The sequence below is a fragment of the Pleuronectes platessa genome, chromosome 17, assembly GCF_947347685.1.
Source record: "Pleuronectes platessa chromosome 17, fPlePla1.1, whole genome shotgun sequence".
Classification (NCBI taxonomy): domain Eukaryota; kingdom Metazoa; phylum Chordata; class Actinopteri; order Pleuronectiformes; family Pleuronectidae; genus Pleuronectes; species Pleuronectes platessa.
In genome coordinates this window covers 12,938,154-12,953,849 of record NC_070642.1, presented here as the reverse complement: position 1 = coordinate 12,953,849, position 15,696 = coordinate 12,938,154, and the positions used below count along the sequence as shown (strand labels likewise).

The following is a 15,696-nucleotide window of genomic DNA, read 5'->3' as shown; positions in this document are numbered from 1 at the left end:
AACAGCGTAGGAGGGTAATCAGAGTTAACGCCACTGATCTCCAAGTGCTAATTGTTTTAACCTTTATTTATCCGGGTGAAGTTTGATTGAAAACACGTTGACATGCGGAGGAAGCTAGAAGGTCTTTCAAACAGAGTTGGCTGATTTACTGAAACATTTGATGGTTTGATGCCTTGCTCGTGGGCTCTTTGGCACCAGAATGCTTCATCGTCCTTGAGATCTCCGGTGAGAATAATATCTCATTATCACTATTGCATTGTTTTTAGCTTGCACATCAATTTTTGTTGTGCTGTTTATTTAAGTCGATGCCTCTACAAGCAATGTTAACCAAACACAAAAATAAACACTGCATCTTGTGCTTTATTTTTACAGCCATCCTCCAAATATATTTCACAACAGTTGCATCAGCCACAGCAGTTTGAGTCGGAGCGTTCAAGGTTGTACGAGCAAAATGTGTGTGCAGTGGGTATAACAATCTCTGGATCGATTCCTTCTCCCGATTGATTCAGTGTGGTCAAAACTCAGAGAGGACTCTTAAAAGAGGGAAGCTGACCGCTACGTTTGGATGGCTGCGATCGTATTGCACAGCTGCTTTGTGCACAAGGAATAACATAACATTTGTGTCCACGGAAATGACCTCTGTCTGACCTCTTTGATACCGCACCCTCAATCTCATACTGAGAGGCACACGCTCACAACCACACACACACACACACACACACACACGGTCTGGTGGTGTTGCTGATGTTGGCACATTTGAGCTCTGGGACAAGAGCTGCTTCATTGGCACTGATTACCGCTTTATCCTTCCCTTGCAAACACCAGCCAACATCACCCTGCATACCAATGGACTAAACCAACCAGAGAGAGATAAAGGGGAAGAGGGGGAATTAATGAAGAGCGAGTAAAAGAGGGAGAGATTAAAGGTAAAAAAGAAAATTAAAAAAAAGAAAATTGTTTGGCCAGACCAGCAAAGTCAGCAGGTAAAATAAAAAATAAAATCAGGAAAGGTGTATTTCATAGATAAATTGAACAATAGTATAAAGTCTTGACAGTATATTTATTTTTAAAAGAATAACTATTCATTTTTAGAAGTGTCAGGTTGAGTATGTTTGTCTGTGTGAATCCCTCATGTTGTCTCAACCATATCCTCTGCATCCGTGTCTTTCTTATACTATTTCTTTCATTTCTATATACATGAAGTGTTCTGAAAAAGTATTTGCCCGCTTCCTGGTTTCTTATGTTTTTGCATATTTGTCACACTTACATCTTTCAGATCATTAAACCAATTTTAATATTAGACATGGATAGCCAGAGTAAATATAAAATGCAGTTTTTAAATGATGATTTCATTTTTTAAGGGAAAAAAGCTATCCAAACCTACCTGGCCCAATGTGAAAAAGTAATTTCCCCCCCATGATAAATCATGAATGAATTGTGATTAACAACATTTTTTGGAAAGCTGTATTCAATTTCACTAGCCACACCCAGGCCTGATTACTGCCAGACCTGTTGAATAAAAAAAATCACTTAAATAGAACCTGTCTGACAAAGTGAAGTAGGCTTAAAGATCTAAAAAAGCAGCACATCATGCCGCAATCTAAAGAAATTCAAAAACAGATGAGACACAAAGTAATTGACATGTATCAGTCTGCAAAGGGTTACGAAGCCATTTCTAAGGCTTTGGGACTTCAGTGAACCACGGTGAGAGCCATTATCCACATATGGAGAAGACTTGGAACAGTGGTGAACCTTCCCAGGAGTGGCCGGCCTACCAAAATTACCCCAAGAGCACATCGACGACTCATCCAGGAGGTCATGAAAGACTTGAGAACAACATCTAAGGAACTCCAGGCCTCACTTGCCTCATTTACGGTCAGTGTTCCTGATTCAAAAATAAGAAAGAGACTGGGCCAAAATGGCATCAATGATCCAAAACACACCAGCATGTCCACCTCTGAATGGCTAAAAAAAAAAAGAAGATTGTTTTGGAGTGGCCTAGTCAAAGTCCTGATTTAAATCTGATTGAGATGCTGTGGCAGGACCTTAAACAAGCCATTTATACTAAAAAACCCTACAATGTGGCTGAATTAAAACTATTTTGCAAAGAAGAGTGGGCCAAAATTCCTCCACAGCGACATGAAAGACTCATTGCCAGTTATCGCAAATGCTTGATTGCAGTTGTTGCCGCCAAGGGTGGCACAACCAGTTATTAGGTTTAGGGGGCAATTACTTTTTCACAAAAGGACCAGGTGGGTTTGGATAGCTTTTTTCCCTTAATAAGTGAAAACATGATTTAAAAACTGCATTTTGTATTTACTTGGGTTATCTTTGTCTAATATAAAAATGTGTTTGATGATCTGAATCATTTAAGTGTGACAATTATGCCAAAAAGGAAAAAAAACGGAAGGGGGCAAATACTTTTTCACAGCACTGTACTTCATGTTGGACTTGAACTAAGTGCCCCTCACCTAACTCTACCTTGTTCATTCACATTGTCTTCTCGCTCACATCACCCCTGTTCTTAAGTCTCTACACCGGCCGCCTGGAAGCCACCGGAGTGAGTTTAGAGTTTTACTGCTCATGTTTAAATCTCCTCGTGGAGCTGCTCCCAAATACACAACAGTCACGTCAGTCCAATAAAACCCAGCAAGACACCTGAGATCAGTGGGGAGTGGTCTGCTCGTGGTACCCAGGGTAGAATCTAAACATGAGGAGCAGCTTTTAGTCACAGCCCTGGAACCAACTGCCTGATGATCTCAGTAATGCTCCATCCATTGCAAAAGGTTGAAGAAGTGACTTTCACCCAGCTTTTTCTACAAGGTCAAACCTCTATTTTATTAAAATTTTTATTTTGTTATCGTACATATTTCTACATCTATTCCCTTTTTATTAAGCTTTAAACCTATTTTAAAAATTTCATATACATCTAACCTATTTATTTCTCTAACCTGTTTTAATCTTTTCATCTATTTTTACTTCTCTTTTCAATCATTTATTTTGCTTGACATTTTGTTTGTACATTACCGTGCCTCTTCCTCCCTGTGTGAAAGGTGCCTGAAACAAAATTGCCTTGCACTACATTTTATGCTTCTTCAACAGGGGTCGTGTTTACCATGTTTCAGGAGGAGAGTCCATGAACACCGCCTCTTGTGATAGTTTCTGAAACATGGTTTAGTATTTTCCTTAAAGTAATCCTCGAATAATTTTCCCAACAGTTGCATCAGGATCCTGCAAATTGGGTCAGTGTGTCCAAGGCTGTATAAGCAAAATGTGTTGAATGAATAATCTCTTGAGGATCAATGCTCCTTCCCAATCGAATCAAATCTAAATTATTGAACATATATTACCTATATATTGTACTATATATTTTGTACTCGTTTTTGTCGTTTTTTTTGTTGTGATTTGCTATTTTCCTTAGTGTATTTTCTTTTTTGGTGTCAAGAACTTGTTATCGTGTCTTCAAAAGGTGCTTTGCAAAGAGACTTTAATCACTATATAACACTAACCTCTTTCATTCGATGGCTGGAGCTTCCACTCTTTGGTAAGGTGTCTGACGTCAGATGGTAGTGATGATGTTAATGTGCTCCTAGACTCTTCCATGAACTCCTTTCTTCTGTTGAGCAACAGCCCATGACGTCAAAGCGGTTTGGGGGAAATGTGTTTAAAGCCCACTGACAAAATTATATACAAAAATATAACGTTTAAAAGGCAACAATATAATGTAATTATTAATTTCAAAAGGCTATCCTCCTTTTGTGATTCTTTGAAGTGAGCAAAATGAAATACTGTCGTTAGAGGATTTATTCTTAGGCTGGCGTTTTAGTCCAAAGTGTTTACAGGATATTGAATGGTTTCTTACATTTCAGAGAGAACCCAGGAGGTCCAGTCACTGCAGCTCTACATACGACTGGTTTGGAATTACTTCATTTCAGGGAATCGGGGTTATAAAGCAACATTCCCTGCTCAGTTTCTTTTTTTCATACTGTGAAATTGTTTTGAGATAAGTATATCACTTCTTTTGACCACCCATGGATAAGGCTATTACATTCATTTAAAAGGAGAGCAGAGAAAAGGGAAGATAAAAGGTTTCACTTTCAGCACATGATAAACCACGATTGGTGAACAGATCTTACCTGATTTATGCCACCGTACATTTTAAGTGAGCTACGACCTTCTGGCAACTCAGCACATCGAACATTCACTCTATTATTTTTCTAACTACATCAGATCAAACTAGACCATAATTCCCCTCTGTCAGTTCAGTAGAGAGAGAGATAGAATTCAGCGTGCAGGCCTTTCACTGTGAAAGGTACAAGTCTTTTCAGAAGAGAGCGACTGTAGCAGCATTAAGTTGGAGATGGAGGCGAGTCGAATCCGCACAAGTTAACATTCACAGCCACATCGATGGGCTTCTGATGTGTCAGGCGAGGGCCCACTGAATGACTCGCAGTCTGAGGAGAGCTGATAAGACCTGACGGAAAACCTGCTTCTCTGTGGGAAATAGACGGAGTTGGAACAAAACACATGACACACACACACACACACACACTCACAAAACCATCCACACACAGGATTGAAGTGGTGTTAGACAAAAGAAGAGGATTTGAATTAAATATAACATCTATGTTGGGAAGTCTCTGTCTGTCGCAGGGGGTAAATAGAACTAATGAATTTTGCAGAACGTTTCTGAGAAAGTAACAGACAAATTGGAAAATCAAATAATGCCAAAGCCAAAATAAATCATGGCTTAATGGAAAATCTCAGCAGATGACTAAACTTGCAATCCAACTTTCAATTCAGTCCCCCCCCCCCTAACAAACCTGTAGAATGCTGAAAACAAAAACACAAAAAACAAACACATTTATCCATTTTGAGATGGACATTGTGCAAACAAAGATAAAGACACAGACAGACAGATGAAGCTGTTATGTATCACAATGGGCGGACGGGCTGCACTCGGATGGAGCATGGAGGGACACTTTTGGAACTGGTGTTATACAGAAACACACTTGTGCCAATTCAATCCCCCCTCTTGGCAAAATAATCATTTCATGACCAAACCATTCCAATTTCTTCCCTTGTTGAATTGACGCCTTATGTGACTGCCTGGATGTAAACCAGAGTGTTTAAGACGGTGAAAGACTCAACTGCTTTTACATTACTGAACATATATTAAAGCTATACTGTCCTTATGCAAGCATGCTTGGTGAGTATAGGAACATGACCAAACAAGCTATTTAAACTGTCATCTACAGTATTGCAGTGTCCGCTATCTCTAGATGTCTCTCTCCTATCGTTTATAGAAACAGACGATGCTCCAACATGGCATCTTCCAATTATGGGATAATTAATATGCTCTGACAGCCTAATTGATTGCCAGTAAGATTTTTGCCACGTATCAGGTTATTTACGCTGATTTGGACCAGTGTTTATTTTAGTCCAAATAAAGGGGGCTGACAATGAAAGTAAGGACATGGACTAGACTCTGAAAAAAAACCAGTCTCAAACTTTACAATACAAGTAGCATAGCATATCATAGCATAGCATAGCATAGCACAGCCTAGCGTAGCATATCATAGCCTATCATAGCATAGCCTATCATAGCATAGCACAACATGATATGACGTAATATAGCATACAATAAAATAGCATAGTAGAACATAGAAGATCAGAAAATAGCTCAGAATAATATAGCTATACAAACAACATAGCATAGCATACTATTACATAGCATGGCATAGCATAACATAATATGGCATAACAGAACATAGCACAGCATAGCTTGACGTGACATAGCATAGTATAACATTGCATGAAATAGCATAGCATAACAAAACATTGCGGAGCAGAGAAGAGCAAAACATAGCATTCCTTTTATTCAATAACATATCATAGCATACCATAACATAGTATGGCATAACATCATAACATAAAGCATGTAATAAAACAACACTTAGTTGCTTAACATAGCATAATATTGTAAAGAATAACATAAAAGACCACGTGCTTGCTTAGTGTTTTATTAAGCCTGGCGAAGACACCAGGCTCCACTCTTCTATCCCACCGAGATTAAGAGGCTCAGGTGAAGAAATACCCCCCGTGGGAAAGTCTTGGCTGTGATTATAGATATGATGCTGATGTTGATGTCTGCCATCTGCAGCACATACGCACCTTAAATTACAGCCATAAAGAAAAGATATGCTGGAGGGTATAATTGCTTTTGTGCAGCATTTTCTGACAAAAGCCTAACCCTTTTTTTCATGTTTTACACATGCCCTCAAACAACAAATGAAATAAGAACTCATCTTTGGCAAATGCGTGAATATATACAAAAATTAACATCTAACACGACTCAAAAACTTTGCAATAAAAACACTGTCAATTTGAGTCTGCAATAATTCCACATCCATAGGAGAAAATGCATTACACCAGCCATTCTACCTATGCAAGTGCTGCTGTGAATAATTTACATAAGTGTCTTTATATACCATGACACACAAACAGACAAGGTAATTGCAAAGTAATTGTAGATGCAGCTGCAGCATTTTTGCTGCTGCCTGTTCCGTTTGGCTCTTGACTTGATAGATCACAGTTCTGTTTCTCACGCTGGGCAACAACTCTCCCAGCAACCAGAAAAACTCACTACCCAAGCACTTTCTTAATTGATGGCGCCATATATTTATTTCCACAAAAATGATATTCCCTTTCCTCTCGGGAGAAACCTTTGTGGTGGCTCTTTCTCAAACTTTTTCGCACTGTCACAATATTGCCAGATTGAGAACACAGAGAGCAGTGGCTCTAAAGACAAGGATAAGCCGTGGGAGATTTGAATGGTTGGAACTGAAGGTGTGCGAGCTCATTGCTCCATTACCACCACTTTAGACTGAAACTTAATAATTCACATCAAACAGCAGACCCCTGACTCAGTCTTGTGCAGCGTTGAGCGGGATGCACATCTCTTGCCTGACACTGCCTCCAGCTGACCCTGCTCTCTGACCTCCCTGAAACACCCAGCCACTTAAGAAATCAGGAGCAAAAGACAGAGATACAGCAACTACACACACAACTAACAAGAGAGATAACTGCAAGTAATACAGACAACAGTGAAAGGCTTTTTCTCGGGGCAGTAATGAACCCACCTGGAATACTTTTACACTGCAGCTCATTTTCCAACACCACAATACTTTAATAAAGTCAAAAGCTGAATCATAGACCTTGTGGAGATGGAGGAAGTGTATCTCCACTTCCTCCCACTATCCAGAAATGAGGCCAAAATATCCAAGACCGATGGATTATCATATGGAGCCCCGAGTCTGTGCGATCAGGGGATGGAACCACAGTATCATGAGTTTGTCTCCGCTGTCAATCAGGACATTTCACCCTATTTTAATACCATCAAATAATTAATAAAAATTAAAAACTTACTGGAAACATGAGCTCTTGGACAAACATTGGTTTGGTACCCAAAATCCCAGAAACTATCTTCGAGAAAAGTTTATTAAACGTCTACTTTGATATATTTGTTTGGTTCATGTCCCGTCCACTAACATGAGGAGCCTGGATTTACAACCTATACTACAGCAAGCCACCAGAGGGCAATCAAGATGCTTTGGCTACACATTCAGGCAGCTGATACGTCATCCATCTTTATATAGTCTAAAAACCACCGACATACTTAGTTATAGGTGAGATATTGACATGTTTCAGTGTGCTGCAGCTCTAACACTCAGAAAAAGAGGTACATGCACACTGACGCACTTAAGATCTGTAGGACTCAAACAAAACAGACGTACACAAGCCTCTCTTCTGATGTGTGGAGCCTGATCTTCATAAAAGACACAACCTTCATACTGCATTTATATGGTACAAGGAAGGCTGTCTCACTCTCGTACTCAAAAGTATGGTGCGTGTATGGGTACAACACATGTTACGGTATCATGCAGAAGTGACAGAGAAAATTGTGAATGAATTTGTACATTTGTGTTCACAGGAGAGGAGCTCTGTGAGTTGCTGACACACACACACACAAACACACACTGATGTTGACTGAATTTGTGTACAGCTGAGCGTTTGTTTTGTCCGCATGGTATGGCGCTGCGGCGTATATGATTTAGCTAGTAATTAGGGAATCGAGTCATATCCAATTATTGGGGTTGTGAAATATCACCCTGTCTCAGTAGTTATTCCAGTACTGTCTGCACCCTGCCTTATTATTACACCAACCGCATATATGATTATGTGTGTGTGTGTAAAAGAGACAGAGAGAGAGACACAGAAAGAATGTGAGGGATAGCTAGTTCTGTGGGTATTTGTGTGTGTGTGTGTGTGTGTGTGTGTGTGTGTGTGTCCAGCAAAGGGTGGCGTCTACAAAGGAAACTCATTTCTGCTCATAGATTATAGGTGGCGGGATCACATGGCCAAAGAAACTGACAGTCCCGTGACACCTTGTGTGTGTGTGGTTCTGTATTCGGGGGCCGACTTCGTGCCCATGGAGTGAAAAAATTTAAATCAATCTCATATATATTGTATATCTCCCTCTGTGTGCGACTTCTGTGTGTGACTTTTAGTACATGGACACACACAAAGCACAACATTATAAACAACTCCAGTTATTAATTAAAAGGCGATCAGCCGGATACATGCACACCTGCTCCCTCCCTCTCTCACTCTCTCATGAAAATGTAAACAATGCAGAAGGATGTACACATAGCTCAAGGAGTGTGTGGACTTGTGAGTGTGTGTGTGTTTGTGGGAGAGAGGGTGTTAAATCAACACAATCATATCTCACCTAGAGGGAAAGACGGCCACCATCCGGCTCTGCCTGTCACCAGCGGAAACTAAGACCAGGGACTGTTCCATGTCAGCAACTGGAGAGCTGCTATCTCCACACCATCTGGGTGAGGACAAGAAGAGAGAGATACGCTTACTGGAGATCTTTGGATGCTGCCAGGTGGAGGAAAATGAAAATGGGGAAACAGATGAAGAGATCTCTGATGTGCAGTGCGACGAACAAAACCTGCACCTCCACATAAAGGCTGGATATTGAAAAAAGGCAAGGTGGCTCTCTGCTCTGGGCAGTGGTGATTAAAGGAGAGGTGGCAGCAGAGTGTGGATGACACAAGTGTACGCACATTTATCTTCCAAGCACAGTAACACTACATTATGCATGCAAAAGTGACTCGCTGGCTGAAATCTGATATGCATTTCATTCTAGTCATATTCGGCTCCTACACATGTCACCAATGCAAAATAAAATATGATAGAGTTTGTATTAATCACCCGGTGTGTAGTCCTTTCTTTTGTTCCCACCTTGCGCACAAACACCTGCCTCCAGCCCCTCCCTCCCTCCCTCCAGCCAAACGCACACAAACACACACAAACACATACAGACACACACACACACACACACACAGACAAATACAATGACAGATGTGTGGTAATCATTCTACTAGTTAAACATTGGGGCTGAAGGATAGAAGCTACTCGTGTATTCAGGAAAGGTGGAAACACATTTGTTATGTCCTACAGCAACAGTGTGCGCGCGATAAGGGCGCAGCTCTGGAGCGTTTGTTTTTTTTCTAGATAGCAGAGATGTTTATGGCACATCAGAGCGCAGTAAAAAGCTCCAGCTCCTCTCATATGCTCTTCTCGAGATATGCAGCCTCTTATCGCCGGTGACTGCTGCCTTGAACTTGCCTATACGGACTCCGCTGATCATGTAGAGAATTCCACAGCTCCCTCTGACAACAAAAACCATGCCACGGTAACAGCCGCCTATCGCCCCTTGCCGCCCTGCTCGCACTCGATTGGATTGCTTGCTTGACGGGCGTGCGCCTCCGCGGCTTCCATTGGCTCAGTGCGTAACGGACCCGTTTCTGTGCACCAGTGAGACCCTGTGAGGGCGGAGCGCGCCAGCCGAGGCAGAGCTCTCCTTGGTACTTAAACGGAGCTGGCGCTGAAAAAAGTGAAGTACTGGCACGCACGACAGCCGGAGCGGCCGGTACTCGGCGCGAAGCGTGACACCCAAGTGTGAGAAGAAAGAGGGAAGGAGAAGAGCAGGGGACCGTGCAGCCCTCTGTGCTGATGGACAACAAGGATATTTAACCGCTTGCCCGGGGAGCGCACAGGTATCCTGTTTTTCTTGGTCTCGTTTCATTCGGAGCCGTGCGTAAAGGCACAACACTGGCCTTTATATACAGTTCCGGTCCATCTCCACGCTCTTTTTACGCAGAAACCTCAGACCCTTTTACCTCGCTTCATTCTCCTGCATGCGGAGCAGCCGTCTCTTTTTACATTCCTCTGGAACTAATGATTGGCTAATGGGTGTAAAGTGCACAAGGGACCGAGGATCCTTGATTATGTTTGTGTACTCTTTCGGCTCAATAACAAGCGAGAGCTCCTGTCTATTTGTTGTCTGCTGGGAAGTGCTGAGTGCTTCCGTAGCCTACTCTCTTATCAACTGCCCATAGGGATTTAAAAGAAGCCAGGGCTTTGTGCTTAATGTGTGGCGCCCCGTGAAAGTGACTATATTTTGCTCGACGTTGCATTTACTCTATTGACACACGTCGCTCTATCTCTCCATCTTTCATCCTCTCTTTCAGACACCGCAGTCCATGCCTCTGCCTTGCCAGGTCATTGATGGGAAATCAACTGGATCGGATCACCCACCTCAACTACAGCGAGCTGCCCACGGGGGATCCGTCCGGGCTGGAGAAGGACGAGCTTCGGGTCGGCGTCGCCTACTTCTTCTCTGACGAAGAGGAGGAGGTGGACGACCGCACTCCGTCTGACTGCGGCTTCACCAAGGACCACAGCCCGGCCGAGGAGGGACCGTTCTCGGTAAGCGAGGTGGAGTACTCCGCGTTCCGCTCCCAGGAATGCATCTTCTCCAAGCTGCGGGAGAACGAGGACCTGAATGTGTACTCGGCCAAAACTTTGCTGACTATGTGCAAACCGGGGGACCTGCTGGAGCTGGTGGCCACGGCGCAAGCCCCCCACTGGGCCATCTACGAGCAGGACGACCAGGTCATCCACCTGCACAAGGGCGAGATCCGAAAGGACAGCCTGCTTGAGATCAGCAGCGGTCGCCACGGGAGGATAGTGAACAATCGGTACCGGTACCGGCCGCTCCCCCCCGACCTGGTGATGCAGAACGCAGCGGGACACCTGGGCCTGCGCAGCGAGGAGATATGCTGGACCAACCCGGAAAGTTTCGCAGCCTGGTGTCGCTTTGGGAAACGGGAGTTTAAAGCCGGAGGAGAGGTGCACTCGGCGGAGCAGCAGTATTTCCTCAAAGTGCATCTGACCGGCAGCGGGGTGCACACTCTGGTCTTTCGCAGCCTGGAGGACATGATCCGGGAGAGGAGGCGAGTGGACGCCAGTGGAATTCTCAAAGAGCTGTCTCTGGTTAACGGGGGCAAGGAGTGATCAGGGATTCCGTTTGATATCCCCCCCCCCTCCACCAGCCTTTCCCCCATCTCCCCCATCAAGCTGCCTCGTCTGCGCCAGCGCGCACGGACGCACAGTTTCTTTTGCGCACATACAAGCACACAGACGCACGCACATGCAAAAAAAAAGGACCTGTTGGGTTGTTGGACTGTCTGCCTTGTCACGCACGGACCCCGGGCTGCCGTCTGGACCTCACGAGGCGCCCTGTGGAATTTCTCATCCAAATTGGCGAGTGTTGAAAACAAACTGGGAGAGAGCGCGCGGCCACATAAACAGACAACGCCCCTTTCACATTAGAATTCGTGCTGAGTGGTGGTGGTGGGGGGGGGACGCACGAGTTCGAACCAATCCATTGCCCCCAACCACATTGCGCACAAGGCTCGGTTTGGTTTTCCGTTTTTTTTAATTTCTCGGGATAATGATGGAAATATGAATAACATTAACGGCCGCTCTCTCTGCAAAGGGCGCCTGCTGCCGCAGACCAGACGGTGAGATGGGAGGTGGGGGCGGTGGGGGGGTGAAACATAGGATCCGGGGTGGCTCTGGAAAAGTCTCCCTTCTATTTTTTTACTGTTAGCTTTAAAGACCATGCCACACAGACCCAAGCCACTAACACAGACTAGACCTCGGACAGTCCCAGGCTACACAGTTGCCTATACAGCGAAGTGTTTCTTGGCTTGTTCAAGCTCCCCCCTTTCTTGGCCATATTGAGAGTATTGTCATTTTTCACAATGCTGTCATCCTCAATCCACAGCACTGGATGTATGTGTAAGCTGTATTCCTATTGGTTTGAGTCCCTTATTTTTGTATTTCAGTTTCAGTGGATTTAACCCTGATCTATCTCTCTCTATCTCTCTCTCTTGGTTCAAATAAATGGAGGTTGAAATATGAAAAACGAGAACTTGGTCTAAGCAGGTGTTGTTTGGTCCCACACACGCCACGCCACGCTCTCGCACCCTTTTCCCACTCACACATGCACACACATGTGGAGGTGCATGAATTATTGACGCTCTGGTGCCTCCTGACCTGCCTCAAGCCAAATAGGGTTCATATATCTCCACAGTATTTGGAGGCAATAAAATGGTCATCTGCATCAAACCCGTAAAGGCTTTATGAAAAATCCATACGGAATCTGGGAGCTACAGTTATATAGGGAGCTGTATGGAGTGAATAGGAACATGCAGTATTTGGCCACAGGCTGCATTTCCTTGTGTGGGTTTCCTCCTGCTGGTATTTAGACATTCACGGGCCTGCTGATCTCTCCTATGTGGGTTTCTTTTCTTCACAACAGCACTGCTACAAGCTATGTTGCCTTCTTATACAGCTCATGCATTTTGAGCATGATGTACCCCTCGTAAAGCCTGTCACTGTGTAATTATGGCACCATGTGTTGTAGGAGTCTGCAGTGGCTTTATCTCTGGACTGATGTTGCTGCTTATCTGCTGTGTGAGAGCCTTTGTTGTCTCGAGGCTGTGATCTGCTGTAGGATCAGTGAAGGTGGGATCAATCATTCAGCGGGTTGCATAAAGACGTCCGTCGACTCGTCTCCGCACCTTAATTGAGTCTGAAAGGACCAGTTTAGATTGATGGAAACGTTTGGCTGTAACGAGGACCGGCTGCTGCACCTCCTGATTCATCTTGGATATGTACGTGAATGGGCGGCATCGCTGGGCGTGGAGATGGAGAGGTTTTGGTTATATCGAATTATCACCCTACAGCCTGACTCACTGAATCTGCACCTCCAGTTAATCTTGATTTAAGCCTCAGGGTCTCTGGTAAATAACAAAGCTGTGGTTGGTTTGGCTTAATCCAACTGGAGTGGAAGGAGGGAGCGTGTTTGTCTCCGCTGGGACTGATTTTGTTTGGTATAGGTCATGTTTTGTTGCACTGACAAGCTCAATCAGACAAGTCTCTGCTCCATTATGTGTGTGTGTGTGTGTGTGTGTGTGTGTGTGTGTGTGTGTGTGCGCAGATGCTGCAGTCTCAGCCCCCCACATTTATCTTGTCAAAAAATACAGACTCAAAAGATTGTGAATCTTGTAAATGTGCCTTGAGAAGATTTTCTCCAGCTATTGACCCAAATACTTTATTCCATTGCCTTTTGCTGTAAATGACACATTTCCTCTCTTGTTTCCTCCTTTTACTCCAAATCTCCATAGGCCACTATTGGTCAGTATTTCTCCATTATTGCTCTGCCTTGCCTTACTGTTTCCACCCCTCGTTGTTTCACCAAAGCCTAAATCTGTGTTAAATATCATGCAATCACTTTATAAAACAAAATCATATTCAAACCAAGGTTTCCGGTTGAATTGGGTGCTTTCGTAAATTTTTTAGACACATTTGAATAATTCAAAGATGTTTTTATTGCTTACAAAAAGGGCAAATGCTCATTTTCTGCTGTTTTATTCCCTTCCTTTCTTCTGTTTTGCCCATTAATGACTGTTTTGAACATGCTCAATGGATAATTGAGGTTGTCCCAGGTGTGGTTGTGTGTGTATGTGTGCAAACGTGTGTGTGTCTGTGCGTGTACTTCAGCCTCCCCTGAGACTTTGTAGAATCAGGGTACTGGGGCAGCTGGTGTTCGAGTTTGTGTGTGTGTTTGTGGTCTGTGACTAATAGGCCACAGAAAAAGGTTTACTGAGTGTGTGTGTACGCGCGAGCATGTGTGGTGTGTGTGTGTGTGTGTGTGTGTGTGTGTGTGTGTGTGTGTGTGTGTGTGTGTGTGTGTGTGTGTGTGTGTGTGTGTGTGTGTGTGTGTGTGTGTGTGTGTGTGTGTGTAAGATACAGCTCCAGGCAGATAATGCACACCAAATTTTTAGCTCAAACTGAGGCTCCTGCCATCTGACAAGACATTGTCTGCATGAGCATTTGGGTTTCAGCTCTATAGGCACTGTATACGAGTGTGTGAAGGTGTGAGACCAAAATACAGAAGCTGTGAGTGTCAGGTTATTTGTGTGAGCTCAGACGGCTCAGGGATACGTGTCTGTGTGTGTGTGTACAGAGAATATTGGCCATATGCTGCGAGCACGTACTGTGTACTTATGGAGGTTTGCATCTTTGTATCCATCAGCGACAGTGTGAGGGTAAAATGCTGTTACTAGGGAAACATATGTCTGTATCCATGTGTGTGAGACCGAGCAAACTGCTCATCTCAGAGATAGTAGTGAGCCTCAGTGGTTTCTCGCGTAAGATAAATATATGCTGACCATATATTTCTACCACCCTCTCTGACCCACTGTTGTTCCTTTTTGCAGTCACACGGATGTATTTTTGCATCATGGTTTGTCTTCAGTGTGTGTGTGTGTGTGTGTGTGTGTGCACATCTGGTCAAAGTGGATCACAGCTAGTCTGCGGCTGGCAGCTAAATCACCGGTCTCAGAGGAGATGTTCTGGGGAGGAGGGAACAAGACAGTCTACCCTGTCTGTGTGATGCCTTTAAGAGGATCTCCCTGTAATCTAGACACTCGCCTGAACTCCCAGTAGACTCCAGTGTCTCCTCGTCCGCCATTGTTCAGCAGGAGCCCGATATTTAACAGTGGCAAAAATAGCAGGTGGTGATGGAAATTAGGCAGCGGTTAATTGGTTACATGCTGTTAAACCATCGAGAACAATGGTTTCTTTCTGAACGCATGTTGTCAAATGTGTGCACACATCGGTTGCAGTGCGTCGGTGTCTGAACTTGCACCTACAAACTGACATTTAAAGTCGATTACATGCTGCGAGGCATTTGTAATCTGAATTACATGGCCAACTAGCATCCTTTCAGTGTGCGACTGATTAAACCTGTAATAGGTTGGTAAAAACACGAGGAGTGAGTTCACTCTCGGCTGCTGGGCACCGATTCTTTACAACATAAAATCAAAATGCAGCATCTTTGTCTGTCACAACTATTTCTTTCACATGATAAAGTCTTATGATATAAATGTACTGCTCTCCTTGTCAACATATCCAGTGAAAAAGAAAACTGGAGGTTTCAATCCCATTAACAAAATTCCCTGTTGAGCAAAGCCTCATTACCTCTTGTTCCATTCTATACGAAGCCATGTTGTCAATGTTGATGATTGAAAACACATCAGTGAGCCACGCTGTTGAGCTGAGTGACATGTTTCTTAACACGACACACGTGGACACTGTGGTTAATTCTAGTTGATCCCACTTACACCATTCTGCTGAGGTAAATATTCTCTAGAAAACAAAAAATGCCTTTTACTCCCATGTATAAAACCTGTTTCCAAAACTGCAGAT

General features: G+C 43.8%; 1 protein-coding gene across 1 annotated transcript; it reads left to right on the top strand.

Moving 5' to 3' along the window:
• Positions 1–9,987: 9,987 nt before the first annotated feature.
• lratd1 (LRAT domain containing 1) lies at positions 9,988–11,430 on the top strand. Its single transcript, XM_053445409.1, has 2 exons — positions 9,988–10,130; positions 10,605–11,430. Exon 2 carries the CDS (start codon positions 10,642–10,644, stop codon positions 11,428–11,430), a length of 789 nt encoding a protein of 262 aa, XP_053301384.1. The 5' UTR covers positions 9,988–10,130; positions 10,605–10,641.
• Positions 11,431–15,696: the final 4,266 nt, after the last annotated feature.

Coding starts and splice junctions, on each gene's coding strand:
- lratd1 (XM_053445409.1), top strand. CDS start 10,642: ATGGGAAATCAACTGGATCGGATCACCCACCTCAACTACAGCGAGCTG.